The following is a 16,368-nucleotide window of genomic DNA, read 5'->3' as shown; positions in this document are numbered from 1 at the left end:
TTTGGTCTCATCAGACCAGGGAACCTTTTTCCACACATTTGCTAACTCCAACATGCCTTTTGATAAACTCCAAGCAGAATCTCCTATGGCATTTTTTCCAATAATGACTTTCTTCTCACCACTCTTCCATAAATACCGGCTTTATGGAGTGTTTGAACTACATATGTCCTGTAAAGAGCTCCTCCCAATCTGAGCTATAGATCTCTCCAGCTCCTTCAGAGTTGACTGATTCTTTTCCGGACCTTTTTCTGAGACTTAGTCTTCATGATGCTGTTTGTTCAGGAATGTTTTCTAACTAACTCTGGTGCATTCCAGGAACAGGTGTATTTATACTGAGATCACGTGACAATTTAATTGCACACAGGTAAACTAATTATGTAACTTCTGATGGCAACTGGTTTCATCAGAATTAATGTAGGGGTTTCACCTATGCAATCACAACTGGTATGTTAAATCTTTTTCCCACACTTCAATATTTGGGCTTCTTTTTATAGATTTACGACATTCAATTCCGGGTTCTAACACTACGAAATATGGAAAAGTTTACTTGCAATAAAATACAAAGCACTTTATTATTGTGAGCATGTAATGTACAGATCCGTTATTTTTGAAATGTTGTGCGAAGTGTTTGCACCTTGTTGTCCACCTTGTTAACACAAAGGAAAACATCATCTGTTGCCTGTTCTACCTAAACCTCCTTTCCATTAACCCTATCCAACATTTTCACTTCCCTCATATCATTGGCACACAATAATGAACAAAGATTGTCCAGTCTCGTGTATCATTTTACCATTCTTCAGTATGTAACATTTCAGCAAGTGCTATTAAAAGGTTCGACACAGCAGAGAAAAACGTGATTTTCGTCCTTGTGTTCACAGTGCTAGATTTATTGTACAGCTCCTATTTGTAGACAGTATAGTTTGGACTGGACATTCCAGTTCATTGGAAAAAAAATATACAATGACCCCTATGATTGTAAGACCTGGTGAAAGATCGAGATGGCTCATCTGGCATTCTGATGCAGCATGTCTGTATCTGTTCTTCTGCATAGTTTGTAATCAGCCTGTACAGCTTGTGTTTACACTTACTCAAGTCTGTATTGTGTGCTGTGGAGTGTATTATGTTTGATGTGGAGTGTATTTACAGCTCCCCAACTGTTACAGAAGAGATGTAGTGCTCAGTATGTAAATGTATATTAACTATGCGATGTGCATGTGTGAGTGTGTTCAACTTGTCATAATATAACCTTTAATTAATTATTTTAATTTTTATCCATTGCATGAATAACCTGTAAACTGACAGGAGAAAAAACCTGTAGATTTGTTGATAATATGTCAGCGAACTGGTTTTAGCTGTTGGTGCATCATAATTCATGATTACATAAAATTCATGATCTATGTGTCTATGCACCAAAATAACTGCACAATTTAACAACCACAAGTGAAAGTGGCATAAATGTTAAGAAAGGAATAAACTGTGATGTTAAAGAAAAATAATCAATGATGTGGTGGTGTGAGGCAGCCACCCTGAAATTGATTATTCTCACAAAGTGTTTCATTCTTCTTATACCACAGAAATTTGCAAACAATTAAAATACTTGATTTATTAATGACTAAGTTAATAAGACAAAAACACAACTCATGATGTTACAGAGAAAGCACAAAGACTTCTACTCTGAAGACTCTACTGTGGCAGAAAACTTCCTGGCTGTTACAAAGTGCTGACACTGGAGACTCCTTCCATAAATGTTTCCTTATAGAAAGCTTGATTATGATATGAACAGGGACTTATGTGGACGATATGATTATACAGACACAATAAAACATTAAAATGAGCGCATTAATAAAAACCTGTGATTTACAGCCAGAACTGTTATAGGGGATTTATCAATCTTTTTTAGAAAATTCATCAACACCTTCTAACCAAAGACTCTGGAGAATTCAAAAGCACTGTGGTATAAAATAGTTTAATGTATTGCAGTCATACTTGTTTTAAGTTTATGTTCACTCACACATCCACACTAACATCATCTTGCTCTGTGTGTCGGGGGCAGGTTCTAGAGGCGACGCGAGTCACCCGCAGGAAAAGTAACATGGCTCTACGATGGGAGGCAGGAATCTATGCCAACCAGGAAGAAGCTGAGGAGGAAGAGGAGGAAGAGGAGGAAGAGTAAAGCCAGCTCCCTGTGTAACCAACAGGAAGAGTGAGAGAAGACCAAAAGTATGTTGGAGAAAACCAGAAGTATTTATGCTGAGTATATGTATATTGCAGGAACAAATAATCATTGGATCTCCAAATGATCACCACAGAAAGATCATCCAGTCACGTAGTGGGATCTGTGGAAAAGTTCTCACTAAAAACTCAATGCGATGACAATTTGGTATCCAAATATATTATTGTGCTTTCTGTCTCTTTTTAGTTTCAAGCTTTTTTCAGTTGATGTGTGCAGTACTTTGGGACATGTGCAAAGAAAAGGCTTATTTTCATTTTTGGATTGCTTTCCATTTTTTATGGTTGAGTATATAAATTGGCTTTGAATTGAGCATGTGTGGGTTTTCAAGTGGTTTAAGAAAGATTATGTATGAAGATTTGTCAGAGGGTGAAGTATTTCTATACATTGAAAAGGACATTTTGTATTCAAATTGTAGCACTTGATTTAGATGAAATAAAAATGGTGTTTGTTGTGGGAAATTGTACTGAGGATTGTTCCCATGTTAAGCAAGTATTTCAGGTAGAGTGTGTTATCCAGTCCTTGTTAGGCATCTGAGGGTTTGATTTAGGAATAGACACAAATGCAGTTCATGTTATTTATATTACAGAATAGTAGCACAACATACATATTCTGTAGCACAATAGGTCCAACTAGATGTGCAAATAATTAGGTCCTATACATAATTAACAATATTGGATTTAAAAATCCACTGAAAATGAAACACTGCAATGGGAATCTTTTAGAGAAAGAAAATGAAAGTAGGGCACAGAATGATTTGGCTTAAAGACATGTATAAGAACTTGTAGTGGAACAACAGTAGTATTGTCCAGGTTTGTAAATGCACAATAGTATTCAGTCAGGCAACTATTACATTAACATTGAAAAATAATAAATATGGTGATTCATTTCTAAAGCTGCTTTTTACCAGCCAGCCCAGAGAGGAACCAGATAAAGGAATAAGAGCCAGGCCACCACCACATCATGGTAAACTGCAACCTAAACCACAAAGTGCATGTGAACTGCATATACTGTTTCAGTTCTCATGTGTTTTCCCTTTTAAGTAATTACCAATCTTATACTATGTATGTTATCATGTGTGATAGAATGTATGTAAGATATATTGAATGAAGTGAGTACAGACAGGGTTGCCAGATTGAGATGAACATAGCCAACACTGGCAGTTTAAAACACAGCACAACCATCTGCTGTATAGTTTTCTACAATAGGCCAATAATGAAAGAAATCCCCCAATCTGGCAACACTGAGTGAGTACAGTGTGCTGTGCACCATATACAAGAGTGATGTAGGATTTTAGCTTGTGTAATTGAACAGGACATGCCAGGCCATGATATGGAAATAGCAATACAGTTATTTAGAAGCACTATCAATGAAAAAAGAATTCCTTATACCAAAACTCTTTAATCAATCCCTCTCTCTCTCTCTGGTGTTTTATAGCAAGTAAACACTATTAGTGAGCTGTATGAACTGTTTCTCTTTTATACCGTGTATTTGCCTTGTTTTAGCAGATTTGATTAGAATGTGTAAATGCAATGCAGTGAAATAATGTTATATGAATGCTTTGTAGATAATTATATACCTATGAAAGTGGGGAAGTATGTTTCTTAACTGAAAAACACCAGCAATTTGAAGCATATTAGAAAAGCAAAGTTAGATTTGACATCCAACAAGTCTGATGGTGGACACGGACACACCATCAATAAGGAAGAATTCATTGTGGAGAACAAGACAGCAACATCCTTCAGCAAATGTTCATGAGATGCTTTTCTTGACATTAGTTTTGGGGTCTTGTTCCATCCACAAGGAACAAAGCTATGGATTTTACTCCTGAAAGGACAACTATGACAAGAAGACTCATTCAGCAGACTTTCACAAAAGCTTTTTCCATTTTTTACATACTTATATTACATGAAAATGCAGTATTTAATACACACATCCTGATATAAGAAATATGTGTTTTTAGATGTTAGGCATAACTGTGAGTGCAAAACCACCATTTTGTTTAAGACTGCACCCTGTGATGTGAAGAGGCAAGACAAGACAAGAATCTGTACTGAAGCGACGATTCAATAGTAATGAGTTTCAAAAGTGTTTCATTTGATGAAAGTCTGACAAAGATGTTTTTGCAGGAACTGATCTCATAGAGTCTTCAGTCTTATCCATGGTTTAGTGCAGGCTTTCATTTCAACCAAGCAGGAGCCACACCTGATTTCACTTGTTTAATCAGTTCACCTTAGTCACTCATCACCTGTCCAGTGTGCCTCCAATCTGGCTGTAATCAAAGCCCGCAGCCACACAGATAACATCGAAGATTGTTCCAGTATGGTTATAATATACAATAGTGGATTTTTGGACTGTGTGCTATAGTATTCTAGCTGGATCTGACAGTAAGCAATGAATCAAGAACATCATACCTATTGAAATACATTTTTCTTATTCAGATATTTCAATGGGCTATATGATTAGTAGGCAGATGTTTTGAATAATATAAGAGGGAAATATTTTTCTTTGTGCAGTGAACTATTTACAGTGTATCTATGAATGGGACATAGTTTTATGGAGGCTGAAGTTTTATTACCATGTATGTGCATTTCTGCAAGGTATAGCCTTTTGTGTGTGTTTGCGTGAGTGTGTGCATGTGTGCTTGTGGGCATGGGTGTGTGTGTCTGACTAAGCAATTTTTAGATTTCCAGAAATATATGCAAAAGTCACCAGGACATCATGACCATCCTCAGTAGCAACTTGTGTGCTAATTAATTGCCATACATACACGTGAGCAGTTTTGAGTAGGTAAATAAAATTCATAAATAAGTGTTTTTCAAGCCTTCAGGTAATTTGGATTGGGTTGAAGCTTGGATTTTCCAAATAACTGTGTTCTTACAAAGTCTGGAAACAAAGCAGCTTTTGCTTTATTATGACCTGAGGCTAAGTTATGTAAAAAGTGTAGTGTAATAGAAAAGAGGGCATCAGAGGAAACCTTAAATGGACAGATAAGCTCTATAATACATAAAATTATTAGCAACGAGTTTGGAGTGTATTTGACTTTTTTCAGTGCATGATATTTATATTGGGGGGGGCGGGGTCTTCTAATCAGCCAGTGGATCTGAAACAGTCAGAATTGCAGGAAATTTGTCTACTCTGAAATTGTTAGATGCCCCCCTCAGTCCACAGGTACAGATAGTTCAGACAGTACCGCTAGATTTAAAATGACACACAATGAATTTTTTGAAATGTTCATACAATGTTGCTTTGTTTGCAAACTGTTGCTCTGTTTGCCACTTATTTTTGCAAGTAGCTTCTTTTTTTTTCAACTTGTGAAGTGGCAAAGCTCTCATGTTTTTTAAAACCTCTGTTAATTTGTTAACCACTTATTGTATGTTAATATATTCTGCTTATGTTGTTTTATAGTAATTGTAAGGCTTACACTTAAACGCATATATAATTATTTTCTCATTAAAAACAAAATGCATAAACATGGTTTCTTTCTCATTACGAACTGTGGATCTTCATAAAAATGCTTCTTAATTCAAGGAAATATTTTACAAAGTTACAGGTTTATAGTACAAGCTGTGGTACCACTGCCATGACAAAACATCTCAAATCTATAAGCATGAAGTTGCTATTGAAAACATAATATAGTGAACATTCTGAAATTATCAGGTTGAAAATATAAAGCAAGTTTCTGACTACATAATGCAGACTATTGATCACAATATACTATATGGAGATCTTACCAAGAGGATTTGCTCATTAGTGTAGATAAATATGTACAGGTGCCAAATTAAATGGGGGGGGGGGGGGGGGGGGAACAGTGGCTCTATTATACCATGGGAAGCTGGCATGGTTTGGCTGCACTACAAATCAATAAATAGTTCTTCAGACTGAGTATTTTTATCCTAAAATCAAACATTTCTAGTCCAGTACAGTTCCAGTGACGTGTAGAATCCGTGCCATGGTGCATTGAAGCTGTACAAGCAGCCCAACACCTTAATAAGACACTTTACATTGAGTTTTCCTTTAATTTATCACCAACCTGTATACAGACAAGCCATTCAGAGCTTGGGACATGGTTTAACATTTTGCTCACACTGTGAAAAAAAAATTAGAATCTTCCCATTACTTTCATTCAACACAATGTCTGTGTGTTAGAAAGTGCCTAGAATTCTTATGTAGTTAATATCAAAACTGATAACAAAAGCACTGATAAGAGAGGACATTTTTAAGGTTGTACAAAAGTATTCAGAGGTGTACAGCAGTTCAAAACCCTTTAAAGATTCTGGTCTTGTTACCTTGAATCAATGCTTTGCACGTCAGGGGAAAAAAATCAGGACAGACCAGTTCTGCAGAGGAAATCCCATGACCATTTTAAGCAAGTACAAATGCACTCTATTCCATAAACTGAAATAACACACTAAAACATGTCTCTCTGAATGGGTGTAATGGGTGTTTTGTTTTCGCGAGGCCAATCCACGTTCACCCATCGTGTTGTCAGAAACTGAGCGCTGATCAATACCAGGAGGTACATTTACAGGGTGGATCATGTGTCTAAAAATAGGTAGGTAATATTAGACTCGCAAGATAGCTGTCTGAACGAGCTTCTGACTTGTAAAAGGTGCTCATGTCTTTGTTGAACTCTTAACTGGCAGTTTGGGAACTTTTTCTGAAACATTCAACTCCAATATACTGGAACCTTCAACTTGACAGCATGTTATAAACAAAACTGAGTGCAACAGCAGCAGTGGATTCCAAAGTTTAACCATTTAGGAGTCAAGTTTTAACTCTATATGTGCACTATCATTATCTAGTATTGATCACATAATTAGTAGTATAGGTAAGCCTGCTAAATGAAGATATTTAGGTGCATTTCCATAAAAACAACTAATTTCTGAGTCTAAGAACATAAACAACCCTCAGAAGAATCTCCAAGCTGTCATCTTAACAGCCATAATTCTGTCACAGGGGACACTGCTGGCATAGTTACAATGGCACTTAATAGAAGAAAAATTTTCAATGATCTCAAATACACTATATGGCCAAAAATTTGTAGACACCTGACCATCACACCTATATGTGCTTGCTGAACATCCCATTCCAGATTTAGCCCCTCCTTTGCTTTTATAATAACCTCCACTCTTCGGGAAAGGCTTTCCACTAGATTTTGGAGCATGGCTGTAGTAATTTCTGCTCATTCATCCACAAGAGCATTAGTGAGATCAGGCACTGATGTTGGGTGAGGAGGTCTGGGGTGCAGTTGATGTTCCAGTTCATCCCAAAGGTGTTCAGTGGGGTTGAGGTCAGGGCTCTGTGCAGGACACTCAAGTTCTTCCACTCTAACTTTGGCAAACCATGTCTTTATGGACCTTATTTTGTGAAAATGCTTGGGCCTCTTAGTTACAGTGAAGGGAAATTGTAATGCTACAGCATACAAAGACATTCTGTACAATTGTGTTCTTCCACCTTTGTGGCAACAGTTTGGGGAAGAATCACATATGGGTGTGATTGGCCATATTGTGTATGTAGCTAATAACGGTCAGATTTTGCTTTTAGCTCCAGGAAGCAAGAGAGCAATAGCTTCTTTTCTTCACCATCATATTAAAGAGAAAGCTGATGTAGTGGAGATAGCAAAAGAATGCAATTCAGATAAACACAGTTGTGCTGAGTTATGTCAGAGACTCGGCTTAGCTAGAGATGATGAGTGTGAAGGCAGTGAAGGTGGGTTGAAGCTTTTGGCAGTTGATGTATGTGCAGAGTGTGTAGATGAGGAGGTGAGAGCGCTAGACAGACTAAAGGACTGAAGCACTGCTGCATCACAGAGAAATGTCCACTGGCACCATTAGGAAACTGTTAGCCAGAGTGAAGAGACACAAACAGTGAATGAGGTTTAAACCATATAAATACAAGGTCTTTGAATTTCGTCAGAAAATAATATTTTGCACAACTGAAGCCTATTAATAATAAATATTGATATAGTGATCCAGGGTGAATTTTTCCTTTAACTTTGTGTGTCGTGACTAATCACCAAGTCACTTTAGCTTGTGCAACTTCCTCCTGGATGAATAACACGGTTGCTTTCTCCAGCCCACAAGCTGGGCTACAGTCAAAACACGGAAATCTCATTGCTGTGCTTCATTCCCAGCCACAGACTCCGTGCCCAGCTGCTGCTGTGTTGTTTGGATGAGTGCTGAGTGGGAGCTGGCGGTGGGAGTGACGAAACTGCGGAAGCGCAGATAAAGCCGGGTTCCTCGGAACTACACAAACTCTCGCCGTCTCGTTGCTTCCCGTGACTGACAAATGGCGTTCCTCCGTAGCCACCTGGCGCCTGTGGTGTTCTGCGCGCAGGTCGCCAGCTCGTTCTTCGACACCGGTCTCCAGATGGTTGTAAAGCAGCGTTATGAGAATACCACACGCCCCGGAGTCGGAGGAAAGCACGAGCAGAAGTCCATCGCAGACTTTTACATGATCTTTAACATCTTAACCAAGGTGGTGCCCATCATCCCAGCGTTCGTGCTGGCGCGAATCGGAGACAAGGGCCACCGGAAGGTGCCTGTAGTAGTCCCTCTGATCGGTTACTTCGTTTCACGCGCGCTGCTCTTGTTTGTCATAGCGTTTGAGTGGAGAGTAGAAGTGATGTACGCGGCCCCTGTGGTGAACGGTCTCTGCGGCGGCTTCTCGTCCTACTGGCCAGGCGTGATAGCGCTGGTGTCGCTGAGCGCGAGCGAGGAGGTCAGGTCTCTGCGCATCATGCGCACGGAGCTCACCTACGGTCTAGCAGGCTTCCTGGGGAGTCTGGCATCAGGTCACCTGTTCCAGCTTTACGCGCTCGGACACAGACAAGGAGTTGTGCTTGCGTGCGCGAGCGTGGTGCTGTACTTCCTGTGCCTCGTGTACGCGGCGTGTATCTTACAAGTCGGCACGCGCACGGCGTCCCCGGACGCGGATGAGAGGCGTGATGGTGAGAGTGCCGGCATCCTGAACTCCGACAAGGCCAACATCGCGCTCCTGTTCGCAGCAGGGATCCTGTACGACGTGGCGGTGGCGGGTGGAGTGGAGATCCTCTGCGTGTACGTGCTGGAGGCGCCGCTCAACTGGACTGCCACGCAAGTGGGCTACGGCAACGCCGCCGGCTCGGTCATCTTCATCACCAGTTTCCTCGGCGTGAAGCTGTTCACACGCTGCTCTCTGAGCGACACGAGCATGATCATGATAGGCATGCTCTCCTTCCTCACAGGGATCTACTTCATGTCGTTCGTTACAACCACCACCACGTATTACTTAGGTAAATGCCAGTCAAGTCACTAAACGAGTCATTCATGCTTTTCCATTTACGCAGAAGGTAGTGAAGGCGAGGAGTCTAGGCCACACGTTCCTAATCCTGCTCCTGGAGTAGGCTTACAGCCTGTGCTGCACATGGTAGTGTTTTCCCTGCTCTAACACACCTGATCCAACTGATCAGCTAATTAACAGCCCTGAGCTGAAGTGGTCTTAGCTATAGTTTATATCTAGCTTCACATTTAGCAGATGCTTTAATAATAATAATAATAATAATAATAATAATAATAGCAGCAGTAGTAAAACAACTGTTTGTATACAGCATTTTAAAACAGTTTAATGCTTTTTTTTAAAATAGTATACGAAGTTCTCTAACTTTTAAATGGATTACAATTAAGGGATTAAAAGAAGTACAGTCAGAAATTATTCTTTCTACAAATTATTTTTTTAATTGAAACAAAAATAATCCATTTGTAGTGCAATGTTGTTTAGTGTACATTTATTTATGCGGCAGTTGCTTGTATCCGAATCTCACAGATATCAATAATTCATTCATCTATTCATGTTCAGTTCACCACTTTATCCGAGGCAGAGTCATTGTTGATCCAGAATCTATCCTGGGAGCACTGGGTGTGAGGCAGGAGTACACTTGAATACTGAATGGGATGCCAGTCCATCACGGCACCAGGGACACACACATAGAGGCAGTTTAGTGTTGCCAGTCCACCTACTGGCATGTTTTTGGGAACTAGCAGAAAACCAGGGAACCTGGAGAAAACCCACATGGACAGAGGGAGAACATGTTAAAGACCACACAAGTAAGGATTGAACTGGGGCTCTGGAGCTGTGAGGCAGCAACACTACCTGCTGCACCAACATCCCACACATATATTCCATGTAATATTTTTTACTGGATTTTAATATAAACAAGCTCAAACAAATAGGCAAACAAAGCACAGTACAAGTATAAGAGAAACATGAGTTACAGATCATCCACATTAAGATATAAAATTATGTTCAATAGCTACAAGTAGAAGCAATATCATAGCATATATCTTGAATGGATTTTGTTTACCTACCGGAGAAAGCCATAAGTAGAGGTGCAGAAAGGGTTGGCACCATGGAGATAACGTAAGGCTCCCATAATCTATCAAATAGCTCTGTTCTTTCATTAACTACGCAAGTTAAATATTCGAGTGGTAATAATTCCATTACCAGCCCTTCATAGTCGATGGGTTATCAGTAATCTAATGCAACAGGATGTTCTTCCTTGCAGCAAAGGTAAGTATACTGTACAAACTTTTATTACTTGGTGATATTACCTTTCTGCTATGGACTCCCAAGAACAAAGACCAGGGGGCAAGGTGCACCTTGACTCGCAAAATGCTGCTAATTGAAAGAATTATCTTAGCCCTATACATTTGAAGTTGATGGCAGGACCAGAAGCAGTGGGTGAGAGTTCCTATCTGTGTCTTACACTTAAGGCATAGAGGTGAAAGAGATTTATTAAAAGAATGTCTGCGATTGCGTGAGATATAGGTCCTGTGTAAAAATTTGGAACGTTATGTTCAATCATCACTTATGAAAGGGCTAAAATAAAAAAAAAAAACTAACTGAATGCAACATTAAAGACATTTTGCTGTAAAATTATTTAAAGTATGTTAGGGTGTCGCCTTATAGAATACAAGCAAAAATCTGTTAAAAGAGAAGATAGGGATGGAAATTTAGACTAACTGACCAGAAACAAGAGCACAACAGTTCTAGGATGAACAGAGAGCCGCAGCAACACCCAAGCGCTGAAATAAATGCTACTAAGGAGTGCTATAAACACCAGCTACAAATCTGTCTGCAATCTATGAATGATAGCATAGAAGATGGCAAAGAATTTTTTTTTTAAGGAAAACCTCCTAAGATGAAACTAAGGAGGAGTACACAGTGAAAGAAACCAAGATACAATATGTGAGGAGAACATCTGAGAATTATGAGTTGGGTTTTTTTTTTTATATCAAATATCCTAGGCATTCTAATGTGTATAGGTACCAATATACAAGTTATCACTGGAATTATTGAAAAGTATAGAGTAAGTAAAAGAGACAATGTATTTTTACAATTCAGAAAAGTTTAAATGCATATTAGTCATCTTTATATACACATTCTCAGATAGTTCAGATGGAATTAAATAGATTTAGATTGGATTTCCAGCAGCCACAATCCATACATAGTTCCATATCTCCAGTATTCAGATGCTAGTTGAAGGCCTCGATTCACTTGATCCTGTGTGTTGGATTGAGAGCAGGAACTGCAGGAACAGGCTTAGGCAGCTGTGCAGGACCAAAAAAATTTTTTAAAAGCTAGTCCTGCTATAAATCATTTCAAGGCAAGAAAAGCAGGTGATGTAGAAATCATAAAAACACATCAATCTGTGTATCTATATCTATATCTCAATCTATATATACAAATAAGGAACTGAGATGGGGAAGCCACCAGTCAGTGATGTGTGAGTGATGTGAGTAAAACTGCTAGTTTTTTGGTGTGTAGGTGAAATGCATGAGTAACTCATTCATCAAAGGAGTCAAATGAGATCAACCACAAGCCATCATTCAACCTAGACAAATGAATTCTGTTCTAACATATTTAACACAATGTGTTACCAAAGCACTGGACACTCAGCAGAGTTTGTGTATTTCATATATAACTTCTGCTTTTTTTTCTCTTTTACAGCTCGTACACTCACTTTGTTTGCACTCATCCCTATGCCTACCATTCGCTCGCTACTGTCCAAGCAGGTCCGAGGATCATCATATGGTACGTTCTATTCCACCCTTAATAATTCCACCCTTTCTGTTGGCCTTCCTATGTGATACATTATTGCTTTTCGTGAACACGCTGACCCATTGTTGAGTTTCAGGTTGAAGCAGTACAGTTTAGGGCTATGTTTGGTTTAGAAAAGCATCTGTCAAAAGCTTTAATGGGGTTGATTTGATAAGGCTAAGGGGAAAAGAAGAAGTGAAAGTACACACCAGTGCAGTCGAGGGCTCGAATGCTGAGATGTTGTTTTGGTATTCTGGGAAAGAGAGTGTTGCAGTGGCCTGTCTTCATCTCTGCACCATTTGTGTGAAGCCCAGACTAAATAGACATTGGCAAGCACTAAGAGGGTTGATCTACTCTGGAACTTCCCTTTTATAAAATAGAGGTGTGACATTAAGAAGCCATAGTCCTTCCACCCTCCACTCAATCTCAATCTCATCATAGGATCATAGGTGCTGCAATGAAAATTCTATTATATTATGGTACTCTGGCTCTCTCTGTTAAATGGCCTAGGTGATCTAGATTACTTCATTAATCCCATATGTTCATTGCCAAAGACTTCTGAGTACACACAAGAGCATGTTGACCACCAGAGGACACGCAAAAACATCCGGCTAAGAGCATGTGAAGCTGCTTCTAATGAATCACTGCTTCCTGTTATTTATTCTGTATGTGTTTGTGTTCATCTGATTTCACTGGTAGTCAAATTTACTGACTACTATCCACATATTTACAGATAAGGATCCAGTGGTGGTGTTTTTTTTTTTTTTCAGAATAACTTGTAATTTGAATGGATGCACAAAGGCACTATCCCAAATTGTACTCTCCTACTTATAAAAAGAAAAAAAAGGAAAAAATACACCTAAACAACTTACATATTAAATCTTTATCATTACAACGTCATCTTCATTTTAAGATTTATTTTGTAATGGAATTCCGAGTTGATATTTTAAGTTCTTTCATGGACATGTCTGTTTTTCACTTTGGTTAACGGTTTCAGAAATTACCCACAATGCCGTTTGACTACCTGCTGATAGTGGCACCAGTGGGAATTCTTCTCTACTGATTTGACCAATGCTGCAGCGCTTTAGCCCTTTAGTCTTTCCAGGTCTCTCATCTGTACACTCTGTAAATCTTCAGCTTTCATGCTAATACCACCGTCAGTGTCATCATGCTCATCATCCTGTAGATCGCCGAGTAGCAGAGCCGAGTATGTGCTGCAACTTAGTGCAACTGTGTTGTATTGCGGTCTCGAACTTTTGAGTCCAACATTTGCTGTCACATTGTTTTGTTTAGTTTTTTTCATAAGTATGACATTGAAAATCGCTGGAAAAGTGGTGAGTGAGAAAAGAAGCTCTTTTGTTTTTAGGCACTAGCAGCGAAACCTGATTTTTTTTTTATACCTTATGTTTCAGGTTGTTAAAATTTTCTCTCCAATTAAATGCCATCTTAACTGTGCTAGCAATGCCCCCTTTGTTGTCAGAGTGACACACAACCGCAAACTTCTCACAGGCATAAATACAGCAGTGACCAATAAATCAGCACCAGAATCACTAAGCACATCACAAATACACTATATGACCAAAGGTTTGTGAACACCTGACCGACAAACCCATATGTGCTTGTTGAACATCGCATTCTAGATTTAGTCCACCATTTGCTCGTTTAATAACCTCCACTCTTCTAGGAAATCTTTCCACTAGATTTTGGAGCGTGGCTGTGGGGATTTGCCCATTCAGCCACAAGAGCATTAGTGAGATCAGGCACTGATGTCAGGTGAGGAGGCCTGGGGGTGCAGTCAGTGTTCCAGTTCATCCTAAAAGTGTTCAATGGCGTTGATATCAGGGCTCTGTGCAGGCCACTTCAGTTCTTCCACACCAATCTTGGTAAACCATGTCTTCACAGACGTCGCTTTGTGCACAGGGGCATTGTCACGCTAGAACATGTTTGGGCCCCTTAGTTCCAGTGAAGGGAAATTCTAATGCTACAGCGTACAGCGTCTTTTTATAGCATGGACATGGTTGATAAAACTACACTTTACAATTACACTTTTGTCCCTGGGTTAGGCCCCAGATCCACCGTGACCCTGACAAGGATATATGAATGAATGAAAAAGGGGAAATACTACCATTTATAAAATTAAAGAAAAGTAGAAAATTATTACATATGTAAATGCATTAAAGAACTACGAACAAGCAGTTAGCTTTATGGTATTCCTGCTGTATAACATTGACTTTCTGTGCTAGCATGCTCTCGAACAAGATTAAAAAGCACTTTTGTAAGTCACTCTGGATAAGGGCATGTGCTAAATCAGTGGTTCTCAGTATTCTGTTATATCATTCATAGTTTTATGGAAAATTCTTATATTTATTGAGTTCTTATAGTTATTAATCCAAACCTTAAAAATAAATAGAACAATGAATAATGTCAGCTTGTGTTCTGTCAGTGGAAAGTTCAGGAATAAAAAGCTGTATGGCTCTAATAAACAAAAGAAATGTTCCTGTACACATTTAAATAATGTTCATGAATTAAATAGGAGTGGGTCCATGAACTTTTTACAGTTAATGGAGCTCCTTGGTTACAAAGATTTTGAGAACCCCTGTGCTAAATAATGTTAATGTAAATATAATTTTTATTTTATATATTAGTGTTCCCCAGTTCTCATCCTTGAGGGCTGGAGTGGAGGAACAGTTTGGCCATTTTCCCATTCTAACACTCCTACTAACACTAGTAATTAACTGGAGAGATAAATTCTGGTGTCCAAGCAGGAAAATCACCAGACTCCTCTGGACCCTGACTCTCCAGTGCTGGAATTAGGCCACCCTGAACCTCACTTGACCACTAGGTGGTGCTGTGGAGCAGAGTTTACCTTTTTCCCCTAAACTTTGTCCTCTGTATTTCCCACAGGAAAGACTTTCACAGGGCTCCAACTGTCCTTCCAATTGGTTGGTTTAGCTACAACACCTATCTTCACCAAGGTCTACCAGTCCACACGGCCCATCCTTCCAGGGTTTGTCTTCACCTTATCCAGCATCATAACATTCCTCGCCATGATTCCCATCAGGTAAGCTGAATCAACTGGATTTTTCATTATGTAATTCCAAAATATTGTAGTCATTCATCACTAAAACATAAGTGCGCCCATTTATTATTATTATTTATTATTTTTTTTTTTTTGCAGCATTGTTGGGTGTCGTACTGCAAGGCAGGAACGCTACGAGAGATTTTAAGGGAATTGAAACCTCATGCAGGGCAGCTGCAGGGTTCCCAGTTCGAACCTGAGTTCGACTTTCTGTCTGTGCAGAGTTTCACAGGTTCTCTTTATATTCCTCTGAGTTCTCCAGTTTTCTCCAACCTCCCAAAAACCTACTAGTTGGTGTAATCACTGTGATAAATTGCCTCTTGGCGTGAGTGTGTACTTATATGATGCCCTGTGCTGGACTGGTGTCACATCCAGGGTCAATTCCTTTTTCTGGATCCGCCACAAGCCTGACCAGGACGAAGCAGTTATGAAGATAAATAAATGATGAATGAATGAAACCCCATGCATGATGCATTTCCAAATAGCAAGGTTTTTTTTAATTAACAAAAAAAATTAATATGTTTACTGGTAATTTTGTTGTTAATATTTCACTTCACTGGTACTTTGTGGTGTATAAATGTTTCTTGTATATGTTTTGGGCTTTCGTAGTTGTGTTACAGACAGTATTATGTTATTTTATTTGTGACCACTTTGTATGAAAATGTACAAAAAGGCATAATGATCATGCCTTTGAGTACTGTGGGGTACGTTTTTTATTTTATTGGCCACACACTCACCATCTAGTCACTATTTTTTGTATTTTTGATAAAAGATTAATATCTGTTCATATCTGTATTCAAAAAGGAGTTTGGTGATTGTTTTGTTCATTGATAAAGTGCCTTCACTTTTTAAGCACATGCTTTACATTGTGTCATTTACACTGAAAATGTTGTTCGTGACTCAAACGTGAAATCAAGGATAGTGTGTACAGGATATACACCAAGTGTGCAACATGTTCAATAAAACTGAATACATAAAC

At 39.0% G+C, this 16,368-nt stretch overlaps 2 protein-coding genes across 7 annotated transcripts in view; both read left to right on the top strand.

Moving 5' to 3' along the window:
- palm2akap2 (PALM2 and AKAP2 fusion) overlaps window positions 1–5,703 on the top strand; it is an 84,930-nt gene extending 79,227 nt beyond the window's left edge. For all 6 annotated transcript variants that reach the window (XM_026942714.3, XM_026942716.3, XM_026942715.3 and 3 more), the window contains one exon: window positions 2,054–5,703. In XM_026942714.3, the coding sequence (XP_026798515.1) occupies window positions 2,054–2,173 (120 nt within the window). In that variant the 3' untranslated portion in view covers window positions 2,174–5,703. The remainder of the gene's footprint in view (window positions 1–2,053) is intronic.
- A 2,629-nt stretch (window positions 5,704–8,332) lies between these two features.
- Window positions 8,333–16,241, top strand: LOC113544023 (thymic stromal cotransporter homolog). Its single transcript, XM_026942596.3, has 4 exons — window positions 8,333–9,506; window positions 12,221–12,304; window positions 15,215–15,371; window positions 15,489–16,241. The coding sequence occupies exons 1-4, from the start codon at window positions 8,522–8,524 to the stop codon at window positions 15,535–15,537; spliced, it is 1,275 nt and encodes a 424-aa protein (XP_026798397.2). The 5' UTR covers window positions 8,333–8,521; the 3' UTR covers window positions 15,538–16,241.
- The last annotated feature ends 127 nt before the right edge of the window (window positions 16,242–16,368 follow it).

Source organism: Pangasianodon hypophthalmus, chromosome 17 (genome assembly GCF_027358585.1).
Source record: "Pangasianodon hypophthalmus isolate fPanHyp1 chromosome 17, fPanHyp1.pri, whole genome shotgun sequence".
In the NCBI taxonomy this organism is placed as follows: domain Eukaryota; kingdom Metazoa; phylum Chordata; class Actinopteri; order Siluriformes; family Pangasiidae; genus Pangasianodon; species Pangasianodon hypophthalmus.
Note: the sequence above shows the minus strand (reverse complement) of the source record. Positions and strands in the feature narration are given on the sequence as shown.

What these genes read in the sequence shown, in the direction of transcription:
- LOC113544023 (XM_026942596.3), top strand. Translation starts at nt 8,522, where the DNA reads ATGGCGTTCCTCCGTAGCCACCTGGCGCCTGTGGTGTTCTGCGCGCAG. An exon ending in CACCACCACGTATTACTTAG is followed by an intron (nt 9,507 to 12,220) that starts GTAAATGCCAGT and finishes TCTCTTTTACAG; the next exon opens with CTCGTACACTCACTTTGTTT. An exon ending in GGTCCGAGGATCATCATATG is followed by an intron (nt 12,305 to 15,214) that starts GTACGTTCTATT and finishes TATTTCCCACAG; the next exon opens with GAAAGACTTTCACAGGGCTC.